This window comes from Eleginops maclovinus, chromosome 18, assembly GCF_036324505.1.
Source record: "Eleginops maclovinus isolate JMC-PN-2008 ecotype Puerto Natales chromosome 18, JC_Emac_rtc_rv5, whole genome shotgun sequence".
Lineage (NCBI taxonomy): Eukaryota > Metazoa > Chordata > Actinopteri > Perciformes > Eleginopidae > Eleginops > Eleginops maclovinus.
This window is the reverse complement of record NC_086366.1, coordinates 2,398,127-2,414,074: the sequence shown is the minus strand read 5'-3', so window position 1 is coordinate 2,414,074 and position 15,948 is coordinate 2,398,127. Positions and strand designations below refer to the sequence as shown.

General features: G+C 41.3%; 1 protein-coding gene across 7 annotated transcripts in view; it reads left to right on the top strand.

The window, feature by feature from the left end:
• Positions 1 to 15,948, top strand: part of LOC134880257 (eukaryotic translation initiation factor 4 gamma 1-like) — a 42,472-nt gene that overhangs the window by 691 nt on the left and 25,833 nt on the right. For 3 of the 7 annotated variants that reach the window (XM_063907057.1, XM_063907055.1, XM_063907056.1), the window contains exons 2-8: positions 5,457 to 5,509; positions 5,766 to 5,887; positions 6,959 to 7,045; positions 8,912 to 8,944; positions 9,882 to 9,902; positions 10,645 to 10,839; positions 11,529 to 11,628. In XM_063907057.1, coding sequence (XP_063763127.1) covers positions 5,813 to 5,887; positions 6,959 to 7,045; positions 8,912 to 8,944; positions 9,882 to 9,902; positions 10,645 to 10,839; positions 11,529 to 11,628 — 511 coding nt within the window. In that variant the 5' untranslated portion in view covers positions 5,457 to 5,509; positions 5,766 to 5,812. The remainder of the gene's footprint in view (positions 1 to 5,456; positions 5,510 to 5,765; positions 5,888 to 6,958; positions 7,046 to 8,911; positions 8,945 to 9,881; positions 9,903 to 10,644; positions 10,840 to 11,528; positions 11,629 to 15,948) is intronic. The other 4 variants (XM_063907059.1, XM_063907058.1, XM_063907060.1 and 1 more) reach the window with 3 other exon arrangements.

Genomic DNA, 15,948 nt, shown 5'->3' with positions numbered 1-15,948 from the left:
GCTCTTTTTATTTATTATGGCATGCATTGTTTTTAAAACCTGCTGTGCCACTTGTGCTGTAATACTGTTAATGTCCCTGCTGTGGGACTAACAAAGGGATTCTGATGGCGATGTAATGTTGGTACCAGCAGTCTCAAACCATACGTCTTAAAGGTGGTTAACACATCAATACCGCAGTGTATTTCTTCTCATGAGGCTAACACACTTTAAGTTACTCCTCTCAGATAATAACAAACATATGTTGTCTTGTATTGAGTGGCAATTTAAGGAGCTATAAGAGGATTGATTATTTGACAGGTCAGTTTAATCTAGTGACACATAGGGCCATGCTATATTGGTTGATGTAAGCAGCTTTAATGGAAGGTATGATACATAGAAACAGGTTAAACTAATGCTCTTTTCCATCGGGATTTAATGCACGCAGGTTGTGATGTTGCTGTTTAACTGTGTAGGTCTTTTTGCTGCATGAAACGTAGGTGTCTGACTCATCGTGGCCTGTTACTGTAACATTACTCACTATTGTCACGACACGTTGACAGCATTGCCTGCTCTGTTTATGCCAAGCTGGATAAAGCTTTCGAGCACACCTAGTCGCTGAATGTGAGTAGCATTTTTAAGCTAATAACCGGTAGCCACCGCCTCCTTAGCTTTGATAGTTATCCCATTCATTCACACGATTATCGGGTCTCTCTTCACTGTTGACTGCTTACATTTTCACGTGTTTAGCAGGGGTAGGTGTGTGGATTTTATTGCATATGTTAAAGGGTTGTCATGGCTGGTTTGGCTGAGGCGTGGCTGGCATGAAGCCGGCAGTCGGGGCGTGCATGGCGCCAATAGCAGGAGAAACCACGTGGTAGATCCAGATTGGGCCTAGCAAAGTTAGCAACGTGGCTAACGGCAGAACATCTTCGGGAAACACATTTCTATCCGGTTAGTGGGCACGAAAGAGCATTATGAAACGTGTGTGTATTTTTAACAATTACATGCAAATAAATGTGTCGTATGTTGTGTGTGTGTGTGTGTGTGTGTGTGTGTGTGTGTGTGTGTGTGTGTGTGTGTAGACATGCAGACACGCCCCTGTCATCCACTGGCGTGTATCCAATGCACCTTTAGTTTGATGTGGAAGTTGTTTTCTTACGCTTACATTTGTTAGTTAAGAGGACGCCCTTGCTTGTGTTTCATAATGTTGTTTTATCACTTCATCCTGCTCCCTGCAGCAGGCATGAGGCTGATGCTGAGGACTGCAGACTGTGATCTGAGGATGTGGGGCCAAAATGGATGCAGTCTCCTGTGCATGGCAAAGGGCCCCATATAAGCAGATGTGTATACCACATTCATTAGTTGTTGTTTACCTTGATTTAGCTCAGGATAATATAATGCCGTGATATCCAGAGGTTGACAAAGTACTCAGCTCTAATACTTAAAGTAGGTTCACATCATATGCTTTTAGATTATATATAATTTATGGATTACAAATTGTTTTGTTTTCTTACAGCAGCATGCCAACAAGGCATCGTACACATTAACATATATTTGATTCAGTTGTATATACAGTATATTTATGGATATCAACAGCAGAACAATATCTGCACATAACATTTTAGGATAATGATGTCGGTGATATATTATATTGCATTAAACTTACTGAGGCGTTATTGTGTTAAGTCAATTTAATTTGGCAGCTAACAAAGCCACATCTTTTAATTAGTTTTTACCGCAATCGGCTTGTTTATCTCACCAAGGGATCGATATCGTTTAAGTATCTCAACCTATATACTACAACATTTATTGATTTATAGTTTGTGTAATCAATCTTAGTATTGAAGTGACCAAGTAAATGTTAAAAATACAAGTAAAATGTGGACTATGTTCCTCTGACTTGTGTGAAAGTAATAGTATAAAGTAAATGGAAATACCACCAAGTACATATTTGCCGTCCACCTCTGATCCAGTGTTATTGTCCAGCTAAACAGATTCGCGTTTATTTACCATTCATCAAACGCAGGACCATAATCATGCAGTGATGTCAGGCATGCTTTAGTCGGGGTAAATGAATGACACTAATAGCAGAAGTGTAATCGCAGGACTAATGCACGATGAGTCAGATCCAGGCTGTCACACATACGGACACGACGGAGCTTCCTGTTGTGAAACTCCCAAGGCCTGCAGTCTGGACTTGTGTGGGTTTTGGCTGAATGTTCCTTAACCAAAGGTACATGGGGCCGGACCGGCTGTGATGATGTGTCACTGCAGTTAAATTCTTACATTTCTTAAGCTTCCTCAACTTGACATGTGGGACTTGCTGGTGACGGACACTAATCATGGAGAAATCACGTTTGTCAGCAGCAGAGCAAAACTGGAAGACCGGTTTGTTCCGTTGAACCCGTGTTGTTCGATTAAGCGTGTTGTTTAGGTTGCTACAGCTTTAAGTATCTCGTCATTTTAATTACTAAGATTACTTGACACAATGAGTACAAAAACCATTGACTTACAGAAAAGTAAATAGGTTGTGCTCGTATGCTGACTCATCTCCAGGTTTAGGACTCATTGTTATATTAGGAGAAATGTAGCATCCAGTATTTTTGCAAGCTTAACCCAGACTAGGGACTAACATTTTGGCCTTCTTTTAGGGGAGTGAACAAAGATATAGACTGAACAGCTGCTTCAGCATGTTTTGTGTTCTTAAAACTTCTTTATTGATTTTGTAATATACATTTATTTAACAATGTCTGTTTACATGTTAAATGTTTCTTAATATGCCTGATGATGTTCTTAATTAGGCATCCATTTGATCCACTTTCTGACAATGGATTCACGGCGAAATCAGTTTGCAAATATACACATAAACGGTCCCGCTGAATCGTTCTTTGTTAGGAGTAAGCACATCATAAATCCTCAAACCTAACCTTAGTTGACTAGGATAAAGATGATGTCATTTCCAAAGCATCCTTGAATCATCTGCACACCATTAACTCATAAAATCAGTTACACGTGTGTCTTTGGACTGAGTTCAGCAGGCAGGAAAGTTGGCTTAGTTTTCAGCAAAGACTGTTTTACAAAAGGATATTATGAGTAAGCGTTTGCTTAACAACAGGGACTTCAGCTTCTGTGTATTGAACCGTCTAATTTGTACCGATAACTAGCCCACATTTGTCTTCCAGGGCTTTACAAACTGTGCAGTAAACGACACGCGTTGTCCTTGGATCCTTGATATTTGGAATAAACTTCAGTGAGATTAAGCGAAGAGGACGGACACGCGTGTAATAGATGTCGAGTGGACAGAATAAACCACATTAAAGTTTAAGAACATAGAAAATGTTCTCCGGCTCTCTTCCTGCGCAGGTCTTGGGAGGACATCCTGGCGATTACGCAACATCTGAAGGAGCATGTTCCTCCAGCAGTGAATCTCCACAGGGCTGCGTGTCGGACCAGCGCAAATAACTAAACTGTGTGTGATGATGGGGTGTAGCTCCACTCAAAACCAAGACTCTCCTTAAACACAGATTCCTGCACAAACTGCGGAATGCAAATCACAACAAGGGCCAAAAATATCTGATTATATTGTTGCATGTCTCTTCTGTCGTGCAATTTGGTCCACTTAAATGCTAAATTAGTCCTCTAAAACGTTGCTTTGTTGGCATTTAGTCGAGCAAAAGTAGGTTAGCTGTTACAAAAAAGTAAAGGCGGGTCAATAAATCAATATATGTCAGTATTGTGATATGAAACTAAACGTTGTCTGTCTTTTTGTATATTGTAATACCACACAATAAGAGTCCTTTTCAGGTTTTAAGTAAAAGACTGTCCATTTCTTAGTCTTTATGTCCACATTAGTAAGGATTATTCATCAGAAAGCTTATTTTGTGAGAACAATAGTCAACCCTTCAAAACATTCTTGCAAAATTGATATTGAGTTGCTTTAGAGGCTTATCTTTCTTTGCTGAAAACAACTTTAGCAATCCTGTGTGAGTGCTATATATCAAAAAGCAGTCATTTTGCTTCAGTATGTGGCTGCTTTTCTTTGTGACCAAGATTAAAGCAAATCAAACACTTGTTTATTGTTGAAGGAACAACACGGGAAAGTGCCCAAAAGCAGAGCTGTTGAGGTGGGAAAAGGACCTGACGGCCTTCAGGTTTTATTCTGTCATTGTTAAAAGAAATTTCTCTACGAGACGTTTTCCGTTTAAAAAATCAACCAATGAACAACCACATTTCTGCTGTGTGATTTCCTCTTCAATGAGCACAGAACACACAGACTCAGCATGACTCAGGCATTTTACACTGTGTGTGTGTGTGAATGAGTGTGTGTCAGGGGAACGAAGGAGATAATGTAGGCCCCTGCTATAAATATCAAATGTGTCACTACTGCAAACCTGAGACTGATATTTGATTTGGAATTATGATCCTGAGTGTCCACCCTTTCTGTCACTATGTAGGGGATGTTTCCTGAATTGATTTCATGCACTGTAGTGGGATTGTTGCCAGTAAATGGATCGTATATCGGCCCACACGATAAACACAGCCTCTCAGTTATAGTAGAGTGGTGAAGGATGATGTATATCTGTGTAGTACAACCATAAAGGTAGCATCTATTTCTGGTTCACTTGACAAAAATGATACTAATAAAAAGCTAAAGTAAGACCATAAAGGAACTACAGCACGGTCACATGACTTCACGTCACCACCGCTAAGCTAAAGGCGGCTAATGCTCGTGATGAAACTCGTACACACAAAAACCTTTACACCCCGGCGAGGGAACAGGAAGTGCTAAAAGGCTGACTCATTTCCAGGTTTTTCTGACCTATTTCTGTTCCACTGGATAAACTTAGTCTATACTCTGTGTAGTTTACGTAAAGAAGAACAGAGAAGCTCTGAGCTGTCTGCCATGCTGTCTGGCTTCCTTTACTGTGACACAGCTCTTTGTTCTCCTACTGTCTCTGACTGAGTACACGTGCTTTTGGACCACGACTAAAAATAAATAGCCCAAAATGTATAATAGTTTACAATGTCTTTCAGTTTTGTATAGAGAAACATTTCCCTCTGTGGCAATATTTATTACAATGACTGTCTGCCCGGTAACTGATTATGAGTGAGTCAGAATGCGTCATTTTTTCCAGCGGTTTTGTGGCAGTTGCTCCATTTTCAGATTGATAAATCGAACAAAAAAGAATAAAGATATTTATATAAACATAAGAAGTTAAATGTCCCAAAAAGGTAAAAGACAAATAGTTACATAAACCTTAAATTACAGATGTGCACATTGTACTACACATAATATAGAACATGCCCCTTTTAGGTTGAAGTTGTATCTCTCGGAGTAAAGGAGTTTATTTTTGACATATCTGACTAGAGGGAGAATAAAGTAGAGTGATGACACTTTGTCTGTTTAGCTCTATATAAACTCATCAATAATTTCTCACTGATTGTTGATAAGCCTCTCTGTCTGCCCCTCTCTGTAGGAAAACTCGTTCCTCAGTGTAACTACACTCAGGACCTAAAAAGATTCATAAATGTAAGTCTGCAAATCAGGTCTCTATCATGACTGTCCTTTTCCACACATTGCATTTGTATTAATACCATTAAACTGCTCTGTATGTATTTTAGTATGCATTTTCTTTACGTTTTATTGGACATTTCACTTTAACTTCTGACGTTTAAGTAATGTTTATTTCATTGGATCTGTTATTGGACGTTAGCCTCACAACTACAGTACTGAATGTGACGGTAAATTATGAAATGCCTTCCCCCCCCCCCCTTTGTTTTCGCAGATTTGTACACAGGTCCACATCTGCCTCCCCATGCAGAACTCCATGAAATGAATAAAGCACCACAGCCTATAACAGGACCCCCCTCCACCCCCCACCCTGCCCCCTCCCCCGGCCTATCACAGGTAAGGGCACCCTGTTACCTCACTTCCTGTTCCAACTCTTTTAAGACTTGTTGCTCTGTCCCATGTGGCTGTGGGTGTGTGTGTGTGTGTGTGTGTGTGTGTGTGTGTGTGTGTGTGTGTGTGTGTGTGTGTGTGTGTGTAATGACAAGCAGATAACCCACCACCCTGCGGGGGAGGAGCACAGGAATGACTTAATAAGCATCGCTCTGTTTCCCCCGTGAGAGAGGCCAATGGTGTCTTCCTCTTTTATGAAACTTTACTTCAATTTCACTGTAAGAAACATAACGTGAAACTCTGTTGAATGTCCTCAACTCAGGGCTTTTAGTTTTCCATCTTCAATTCACACCTGTCCACAATCTAGCTCTCAGACAGTCAACTACACACCTGGAGTCCATCTTTGTAGGAAGAAGTCCATCTTCATCCGCAGGTTTTGCTGCTTTCTACACCATCATGTAGACTTGGTTCAGTCTGAGACCTTTCACTTTGTCATAAACAGTGTTTTTCCTCAATTTTCCAGTGGGATTTTTCAATTGGATTATTAAATAGCCATGTGAATTTGAAAAATAAACCTATGATGAATTGACATTTTGAAGTGTAAAAAGGCCAAACTATAACTCTTAACACACAGTTGCATGACTTCAGTGAAACCACTGCTAAGCTAACGGCGGCTAATGTTCAGCCTTATGGTGTTTAGCTGAGTCATGTAGCATTCGTTAGCAACCGTGTAAAAGCAGCTTCTAAAATTCATTCGAGAGGTTGGTGTGTTTTATCCTGTCCGTCTGCAGCATGTTTCAAACACCGACCTTATTTCAGTCATCTATCCAAAAAGCACGTTGACTTTAAGACAAGTAGCAAAGTATAAAATGCTGACTCACTACTGGATGTAAGGACTATTATCAGATGCCACGTAGCTTATAGCATGTTTATTGTATACGTTTAGTGTATGTTCCAAAGAAAACACACCTTAATGTTTCTATTGGTCTACAATAGATATGGTAATGAAATCCTCTCTCTCTGTTCCTCCTGCATCCCACTTATCTGCCGTTGACATCACTTCCTTTTCTCCTGCAGCCCCCATTCCCCCCCGGGCAGCCCCCTTCTGTTGTGTTTGCAACCCCACCACCTCCACAGATGAACCCGACACCTCAGCCCCGACAGGTAGGTCCACCCACCGCTCACCTGACACCTCCATTCTAGGAAGAAGTATTAAAGCAGTCAGGGTTTTTTCTATGGTGCATTATTAATGGACATTTAGTTGTGTTTAGGGATGAAATAGTTTAAATTTCTCAGCCTATGCCGATTTTTAGAATACATTTTTTAGTTTTTTCTGCTGTTATATATTCCCCTTTTTTGCCAGTGATACAAAAACATCTATATTATACAAAATAAGAACATATGTGAGTTGTATTTCAGCCCTTTAGGGACTTTGAATGAGCACAAATTCCTAAAAATAACAAAAACATCTATAAGGCTACCTAGGTAATGGGACGATTTCTGACAATAAGTGACATTTAATATCATTAAACTGCCATTACCTCAAATACTTTGTTAAATTAAACATATACAGAACAAGCTTTTACTTTATGCATCTGTAATCTCATTTAATCCCACAAATAGCAGATTAGTGGGTAGTTTCCCTGCAGCCATTGTACCTAAACAGGCCAAATATGAGCAATGCTTTTTACTAAATTAGTTTTGTTCTTTGCTTCAGACGGACGTACGTCTCTGGGCTGTTTTAATTTAAAGTCTTATCCTCCTACTGCAAAGTTTGGCATAATTGCCGCTAGGGCTGAACGCTTAATTGCATTTGCGATAATATCGCGATATGACACAACGAGATTTTCCGACCGCAAAGGCTACGATTTGACTGGTCACGGGATCTGGTCACGTGACTTGCGAGCGAGCCGAGCGGAGCCGAGCAGGCAGGGAAAGAAGTCAACGCTGCGCTTGAACCTGTTGCACAATGACCTCGGGCTCGTCAGAAGAGTGCACGGCTGGAAGTTTGGTACCACAGAGGGGCGGCACGTCAGTTGTGTGGAATTATTTTGGCTTTAAAAAGGAAGATGCTGCAACGTCAGGTATTGTGTAGAACGTGCCTCGCTACTGTTGCCACCTCACAAGGTTCACGATTGATTTATTGCTTGTGTTTGTTGAAAAATACATGAGAAGAGGACCTAGAAAAAAGAATCGCATATTAAATCGCAATTAGATTATTTTCCAAAGTCGTTCAGCCCTAATGCCGCTCACTGTCGCCATCGGAAATCTTCCCATTGCGAAAAAGAAACGAATGCGTCTGTGATTTACTGAGCCTGCATGTCCTGCTTCTCACCAGTCCTGCACCCTGTTTGGTGTCATTTTTTATAACCAGTTACCATTTCTAATGTCAGCGCCATACCTCCCCCAGTACCAATGGTTATTGTGCAACGTGTGCAAACTGACCCTTTATGATTTAAGGTCCTTAATGCTCCTAGTAGTGAATGCAGGAAGTGTGGAAATCAGGTTGTTGAGAGAAAGTCAGCTCTGCAATTGTGTTATCCTAAATGCTGTACAACATTCATGGTTTTAATTTGCCCAGATCATTTATTTTTCATTGTTATTAACGACATTTTGCACTCATTTTAGAGCGACTCACCCCAAATAATTTTAGTTTCCATGCATTTGAAGAGTAGCCCTGCAAAAAATGGGTGCAGAACTCCCAAGCATTACAGTTTGCTTCATCAAGAGACCCTGGTTCCTGAATTGTCGACCCAAAGATCCCACTGTAAGGATCAGGTTTATTAGGTATTTTCCTCAAAACATTGCCTTATTGAGAATAAATTGGTAAGCAAATACAGTGGACAAAGCAAAATGGGGGAATTTAGTCCTAACGTGGGTAACTGAAACCCTTCTGTCTGATTGTTGTAACTCAGTGTTCCCTGTTTTTAGACTTTCTGATTAAATGTATATTAGTGCAGAAATGCAGAGTGAAGCATGTTGTGCTTCTGTTGTCTGTAACCTCTGTCCTGTCTGCCTCTTCTCCTCTAGTTTGCCCCCGGGCCGCGGCCTTTACACCAACAGGTACTAACAGCACAATCACTAACGAGAAGGGGGGGGGGGGGGTTCTTATCCTGTAACACATGTTGGAAACATTAGAGAACATTCAGAGGAACTAATGCCGGCTTTCACTACAAAAACAAAGTGTGGCTGTCGTTTAGGGACATGTTCTTACATGAAACATTGGGAAACTTACCCGAAAAGTGTAGTGCTTAGATTAGTGTCACGCAGTTAGGAAATAAAGAGGGAACTTTTCATACTAAATGTTCGGATAAACCCAAAGACTATACATTACCTGGAGGACACAGAGTGTGTATTGTTGGTAATCAGGGATGGGACACTATAGGATTAAACACACTTTTAGAAATCATCATAAACATATTCAAAGAAAAGCTAAAATCCCAAATATTCTGGCATGTGTTTTACCGTCATCATGCCTACTGATGGTTAATACTCAACACTTATAATATTTCAGAAGAATCATTTACATAGTTATCCTCTAGTGCATGTGAAATTGGGCTTTAGTTATTTAAAGATGTCGCTTCATGTAAGTTTACCTGGAAACAGGTGTGGTTATCAGGGAGAGTCCATGATATTTGTTTTCCTTGTTTTATGTAATTTGTGTTTTTTGTTGCCAGAATTATCTTGAAAATCTGTGAATTTAAATGAACAATATGTCATACTATTTTAGAAGTGTTTTTTATTGATGAATATTTCACCTACTCATTTAAAAGTAAATAAAGTGGTATTTTTTGTTGTAAAAACAGACGCTCTTTTATATATATTCACCTCCTGAGTTTTAGTCTGGTTTATGTGGATCCCTGCTCTGCATGCTGCTCGGTAATTCACTGCTTGGCACAGAAGTTTCCGGGTGCTTTGCTCTAACTGATTGTGGTGCTTCTTCCTCTCTTCCCACCCTCCTCCTCCTCTCTGTGTGTGACCTGTGTGTTTGCTGCTGAAGGGAAGCTTCAGGTCGCTACAGGTAACTCAACTTCCTCCTTCTTCCAGTTTTTCCTCCTACGCGTTTTCTCCTCCCACCAGCTCCATAATAAACGTGTCAATATTTGCGTCATTATATCTGTTTCGGTTTGGTGAGATTTTTGCTGGCTGTAGCGGTTACCTCCCAGCCCTGCAGCAGAATGTAAATGAGCAGGCTGTGAATGAATTAGCAGTAGCTGCTTTATCTCTGCTGGCAGGCTTTAGCAATATGTTTCCAGCTGGAGTTCAGCCACAGACTCAGGGACAGGAGCTACAGAGCGGTGCAGGGCGGACGTGCTTTTGTAGGCCGAGCCGGGAGTTAGCGTCGCTTTTTCCTCTCTTAACTTCAGTAAAAGTACTTATACCACCCTGTAGAACACTGTGTCGCAACCGACAGTCTTTGACATGAAATGAATACTTTAAGTGAGTAAAATGTAAGTGTTTAATGGAAAAGTACAACTCCAAAGTAATATTTCGCCTAAGTGGATATATTTTCAATACTAAAGGGATATTGATATATATCTTAGCCCCTCTTCTCCCCTATTTCACATTTGTTTGGGAATAAATTAAGAGGATTTAATTCAAGTCTTAAAAACCGTGCTTTAGTGAGTATCCTTCACCAAATGTTTGACGGTGAACTGATAAAGACTCGCACAAGAAAGATCACCAACACATCCTCTGTCTCTCTCTTACCCCTCATCTTCTCTTTTGTCTTTCCCTCCATCCTCTTCCTCCTCCCCCTCCAGCCCTACTACACCAACAGGGCCAGCCTCCCTCCCAATGGCGGGCCCCGAGGCGTCCCTCCCAACAGCGGCCCCCGGCCCGTCACCCCCACCCACGTCTACCAGGCGGGCCCCGGCTCACAGATGATGATGATCCCCGGGCAACAGATACCCTTCACCAGCACCCCTCAGGGACCTGCGTACTTCATACCTGGACAGGTAAGAGGGGGGGGTCATGGACTGGGGAGTGCATTTGAGATGTGATGCTGTTTTTGTTTTCTTGGAGCTACATGGTATACGTATAAACTAAGTAATATCGTGTGGTTTCTGAATCCATTCCCTCAGGTTACTGAGATCATGTAACCTTTACTAATCCCAGAGGGGATGACAGATGACAGATGCCTTATAATGGATAATAAACTAACATACACCGTGGCATTGTAAATGTAACAAAGACATACGTTTCAGGTTCAAAAGTATTTTCCAGAACCTTAAAGAAAGCAGAGGGTTGTTTATGAGTATTAAAGCTTGATTTGCCTTTCTGCTGCTGCTTCTTTTTACTGGTACTCTTAACTTTTCAAAAGAAGGGTTGCGTGATGTGTTTGTTGCGAAAGTTGAAATGACATAGATGGTACAAAAAAACATTTTGGGAGCAAATTGAGGAAAGTGTGATTGTGAAACAAAAGCTTTTTCATTGAGGTTCTGGGATCAGAACCATTTATCCGCAATTTTACCGCCAGAAAAAAAGTGAAGGGTTAGGTGCACCGAGGACCGATTTCACTAATGAAAAACATCTGGTGTGTTCAGCATGCTTCAATGCCCTGAAGCTGTATATTTAGAGAGGAGAGTGTCTTTCTTACTTATAAGTCTTTCTAATAATAATGTCCTGACTCGTCTTTGTTCCTCAGTACCGGTCAGCGACCTACGTGACGACCCCCCAGCAGTACCCGGTCCCTAGCACCCCCGGCTTCTACCCCGGCACAAGCCCCGCTGAATATGGTACTTACGGTAAGAGGCTCTACCTGGGGCCTCACCTGAGACACACACACACACACACACACACACACACACACACAAGCCAACGAAGGATCCGTTTAAAATAAAGGTTGAAACTGAGAAGAAATAAGATTGAATTCATTCTAATTTCTACAACTTGAGAAAATACACAAAGAAAGACTATGTTTCTGTGGGTTACCTGGTTGATCCTGTCGGTAACATGTCAAACATTTTAGAGATAAAGCCGTGCAGGACTAAGTACACACAGCCAGAGCAGGTAAATGGCGCAACATTTGGCAAATGCAGAATATGTGAATGAAGTACTGAGGAGCTGCAGAGACCTTCAAACTCTATTCTATAGACTTAAAAGACATCAGAATCAGAAATACCAAAATCACACCAAGATCCTTTAATGAATATCTCACATTGATAATATGATTTTAGTTTAATGAAAAGGTCATTTTCTCTAACATCGTGACTCATTTGCAATCGAAATTCAGTCCAAATAATCCAAATGAGTTATTTTATGCAAAATCTTCAGCGCTGATTCAGACATAAAGAATGAAACTGTGAAGTATATATGACACAGTGGTGCAAGTAACATGCAGGAACATTAAAGTAAATACTTAGTTTACATTCAAGCATGTAGTCATAGTTAATACCTGTGAATATTTGAGGATTATCATGTGTTTTTTCACCTCTGACTGAATTACATCCAGTGACTCAACAGATGATCCCATGTGTTGGCACTCCCTCTAGAGGTGGCTGAGAGTCTGTGCATCTCTAGGTGGTGATGCCCTGAAAAAACAAACTTGCCGACCCCTCCCCCCCACCCCTCCTCCAGCAGGCATGTGAACTATGTGTTGTCTTTGTTTAAACTGTAGCTCATCAGCAGTAGAATGCACTGGCCCGAAAACAGGACTGTACACACACATTTTTTCCCTTTTAGGCTTTCCATGTTATGCCGTCTGCACCACAATGTGTGAGATGTGCACTGCAGTGGTAAAATAAGTCATGTGACTGTGCGGTAGTTCCTTTTATAGCCCAAAATTAGCCGCCGTTAGCTTAGCGGTGGTGAGGTGAAGACATGTGACCGTGTTGTAGTTCCTTTATAGCCCAACATTAGCCGCCGTTAGCTTAGCGGTGGTGAGGTGAAGACATGTGACCGTGTTGTAGTTCCTTTATAGCCCAACCCGCTTGAGGATTTTCAGTTTATTGTCCTGGGGCTGTTGGTGTGTGTGAAATGCTGCAGGTGAAAATAGGTCAGTTGTGTAAGTGTAACTGGCTTCTATTTAACTTCTTTGTCCGGGGAGAAAGGAACATGTAGAAACAGGTCATCAATCTCAGTTGTCTGGTAGATCTGACTCTAGATAAGAGTATAAAGCTTTTCAAAGCTCAGCTGTTCTCTGAAGGAGATTTGTTCAATCATCTAAAGGAGGGGTAGCATGGTTTAGGGTTAGCTTGTAGATGTTTGTGCTGTGTTAACCTACTTTAGCACAAGTGATTAACCCTCCATGTTGTGTTCATTTTGCAAATCACATGGCCTGTTATGAAGTGATTTAGGCACATGACCCTAAATAACCAGTCATGTGACTGTGACACACTGCTCTCAATTTCTAAACGGACTCAACCACTAAATGGCTTTTAAAGAGTCTGCGTCAAGAGTAATTACAGTGGCGCAGTATATGGAAATTATAAGACTTCATGCCCAGTGTGCACCATAAGATGTGTATAACTGCATGGTAACAACCTGAAAATATAAATCCAACACCCCCCTCCGATCTCTTTAAAGTGGTACAGTTCGTTTGTCCATTGAGTCCTTTTCTAGCAGTCAGGTGAAGACACAAACACACTGCTGACGGGGTATGGTAACTATTTTTAAAACTTCCCTCCCCCTCTTATGTTGAGTGATTTGCTTAACTCATCCCACACATATAAACACTCCCCCCCCCCCCCCCTCCCCTGTAGTTTGTTGTGGATCAGATATCTTATCCAGGGGGTGTAATAGGGGAGTCTAACAGTAAATCAAAGGCAATATGAAGCCCTTTTTCACTGGACAAAAGAAGGACTTACAACTGACTTTTGTCCTGAGAAGCGAAGTTAAATAGTTCCCAGGAAGTTCAATGACTAATCACGACGATCCACCGGGATATTATCTATTAATATGAATTATTACCACAAGAATCTGAGTCACTCTTAAACCCAGTGTTGTTCTTTCTCAGGACAAATGACTCAGCAGTTTTAGAGCTGGGTTATATATTGATATTGTGATATAAGGCCAGATATCGTCTTAGATTTTGGGTTTTGTTGTATAATAAGTGTCTTTTCCTGGTTTTATTGCATTACAGTAAAGTGATGCTTTATCTAGAATGTTCCAGCAGCTCCATTATATCTGCCTTTGTCAACGTAGTCATTATGTCCACATTTACTAATGATGATGTATTGAAATTGTCATTGGGTAAATATTATTTAAAGCACAAATGGTCACAATGGACCAGCCCTGTGTTACGGTATTGAAATGCTCCAATCTGCAGTGAATTAAGTTAACAAACTAAAAATACACCAAAATATTCAGTATTATTTAAAGGTCCCCTATGATGCTGCTTTTCAGGTCCATATATGTATTTTGTTGCTCCACTAGGACATGTTTACATGCTTCAATGTTGAAAAGGCGCTTTCTTTTCCTCACTCTGTGCATAAATGACCACTTTTCACTCAATGCTCTGGAGAGCCCATGCCCCCACCTTTGCAAAAGCGCACTCTGCTCTGATTGGTTAGCTGTCGACTCTGCTGTGATTGGTCAACCGCGTATAGATTTGTCACATGACCCTCCCCTGAATAAAACTGAAAAAATGGCATCGCTTGTTGTGTTGTACCAGTTTATTACAAATAAATACTGATGGATTATCAGTAATCATTTCAAAGTGACACAGAGACATCGGGTTAACCTCCAGCAGCGTTTGTATGACCTTGAACACAACTTTTGACCCCAAACAGCAAAGGTAAGTCTGCTAATAGCCATGGCTCTGTGAAGTGAAGCGGTTTTCTTGCTCTTTCTCGGCTGCTAGTTCAGTGAGTTTTACAGTGATGAGACTTATACCAAATGGAATGTGTGGAATCTCAGGTTTCATATGATATGTGGTTTGTGCAGATAGCATGAAGTAAGAAAATTGCTGTAGCTCGTTTCCGTTCAGTGCTGATTTAGACGCTTGGTGCTGGAATCATGTTTCGTTTTGGTGAAAATGGTTAGTATGGTCTGGTAGCTGAGCTTCTTCCCGTTCAGTGGGTATGCCACATTAAGAGGTTGTTAAATGAGACGCTGTTTCTTACAGGTTGCTGCGTCTGGGCTTAAGAGGTTACCATGTTGTGATGAAAACCCATCTCTGTGTTTCTGCGCAGTTCAGGTGAAGTCAGTGTGCATGCAGCCTGAAAGCTCGGTAGCGCAGCGTTGATAGCGTTAGCTTGCAACTTTGCCGAGGCTAGCAGTGTGCTTGCGGCTCAACTCCCACAACAGCTCCACAATTCACTGAAATGTGGAGAACACATCCATCATTTGGGTGTTTGCTCCGGGGGAATAGAGGTAAAAATAAATGCACCCACTTGTTCTCCACATCTTCTTCCTGAGGTATGGAAACAAAGAAAGGTTTGGTTCGCAGAGAAAGTGGCAGCTTCTCCTCGCCATGGCTCCTCTGCTCGGGTCGGCTTTACGGAGCGGCTCGCACTGCTATTGGTTTATTCACTTCCGTGTCACGGTGAGGTCACTGTGATACGGAACTGAACCAGGAATCCAATCGAAGCGTTTCAGGCAGGGGGAAGCGATATGGAAGAGAATCTCCCTCTGGCCTGAACTTTGGGATTTTAGCTTTTGCAGACCTATTACATGCACACAAACATAAATCACCCTGATTGATGTGCTCATTTATGCACCTTTTTCACATTGAAGCAAATGTATATTGAAAAGAAAATCAACAGGTATTTGGACTATTATTTATTACAGTTATGAAGCCCCTCTGAAGCCCCTTTTTCCATCAGGCAACAAATCTGCTTACGTCTGACTTTTGTCTTAATTGGGAAGTAAAAAATTCATTAATTACTGGGACAAATATCTCCTGCAGTGGTCTCGGTATTTATCAGCCCACCTCTGATTGGCTGTGATGGAAACATGACACCCTGAATTCCTGCTATCTTACTCCTCCTTATTCGTCTTCCACTGCTCATCAACCACTAACCCTGGTTTAAAAGGTTGAAAGAGAGAATTAATACATGAAAAAAGACTTTACCACTCTTACACTGTTTACTAAAGCCCTGCCCGTGCCCTTGACCTCCAAGGTT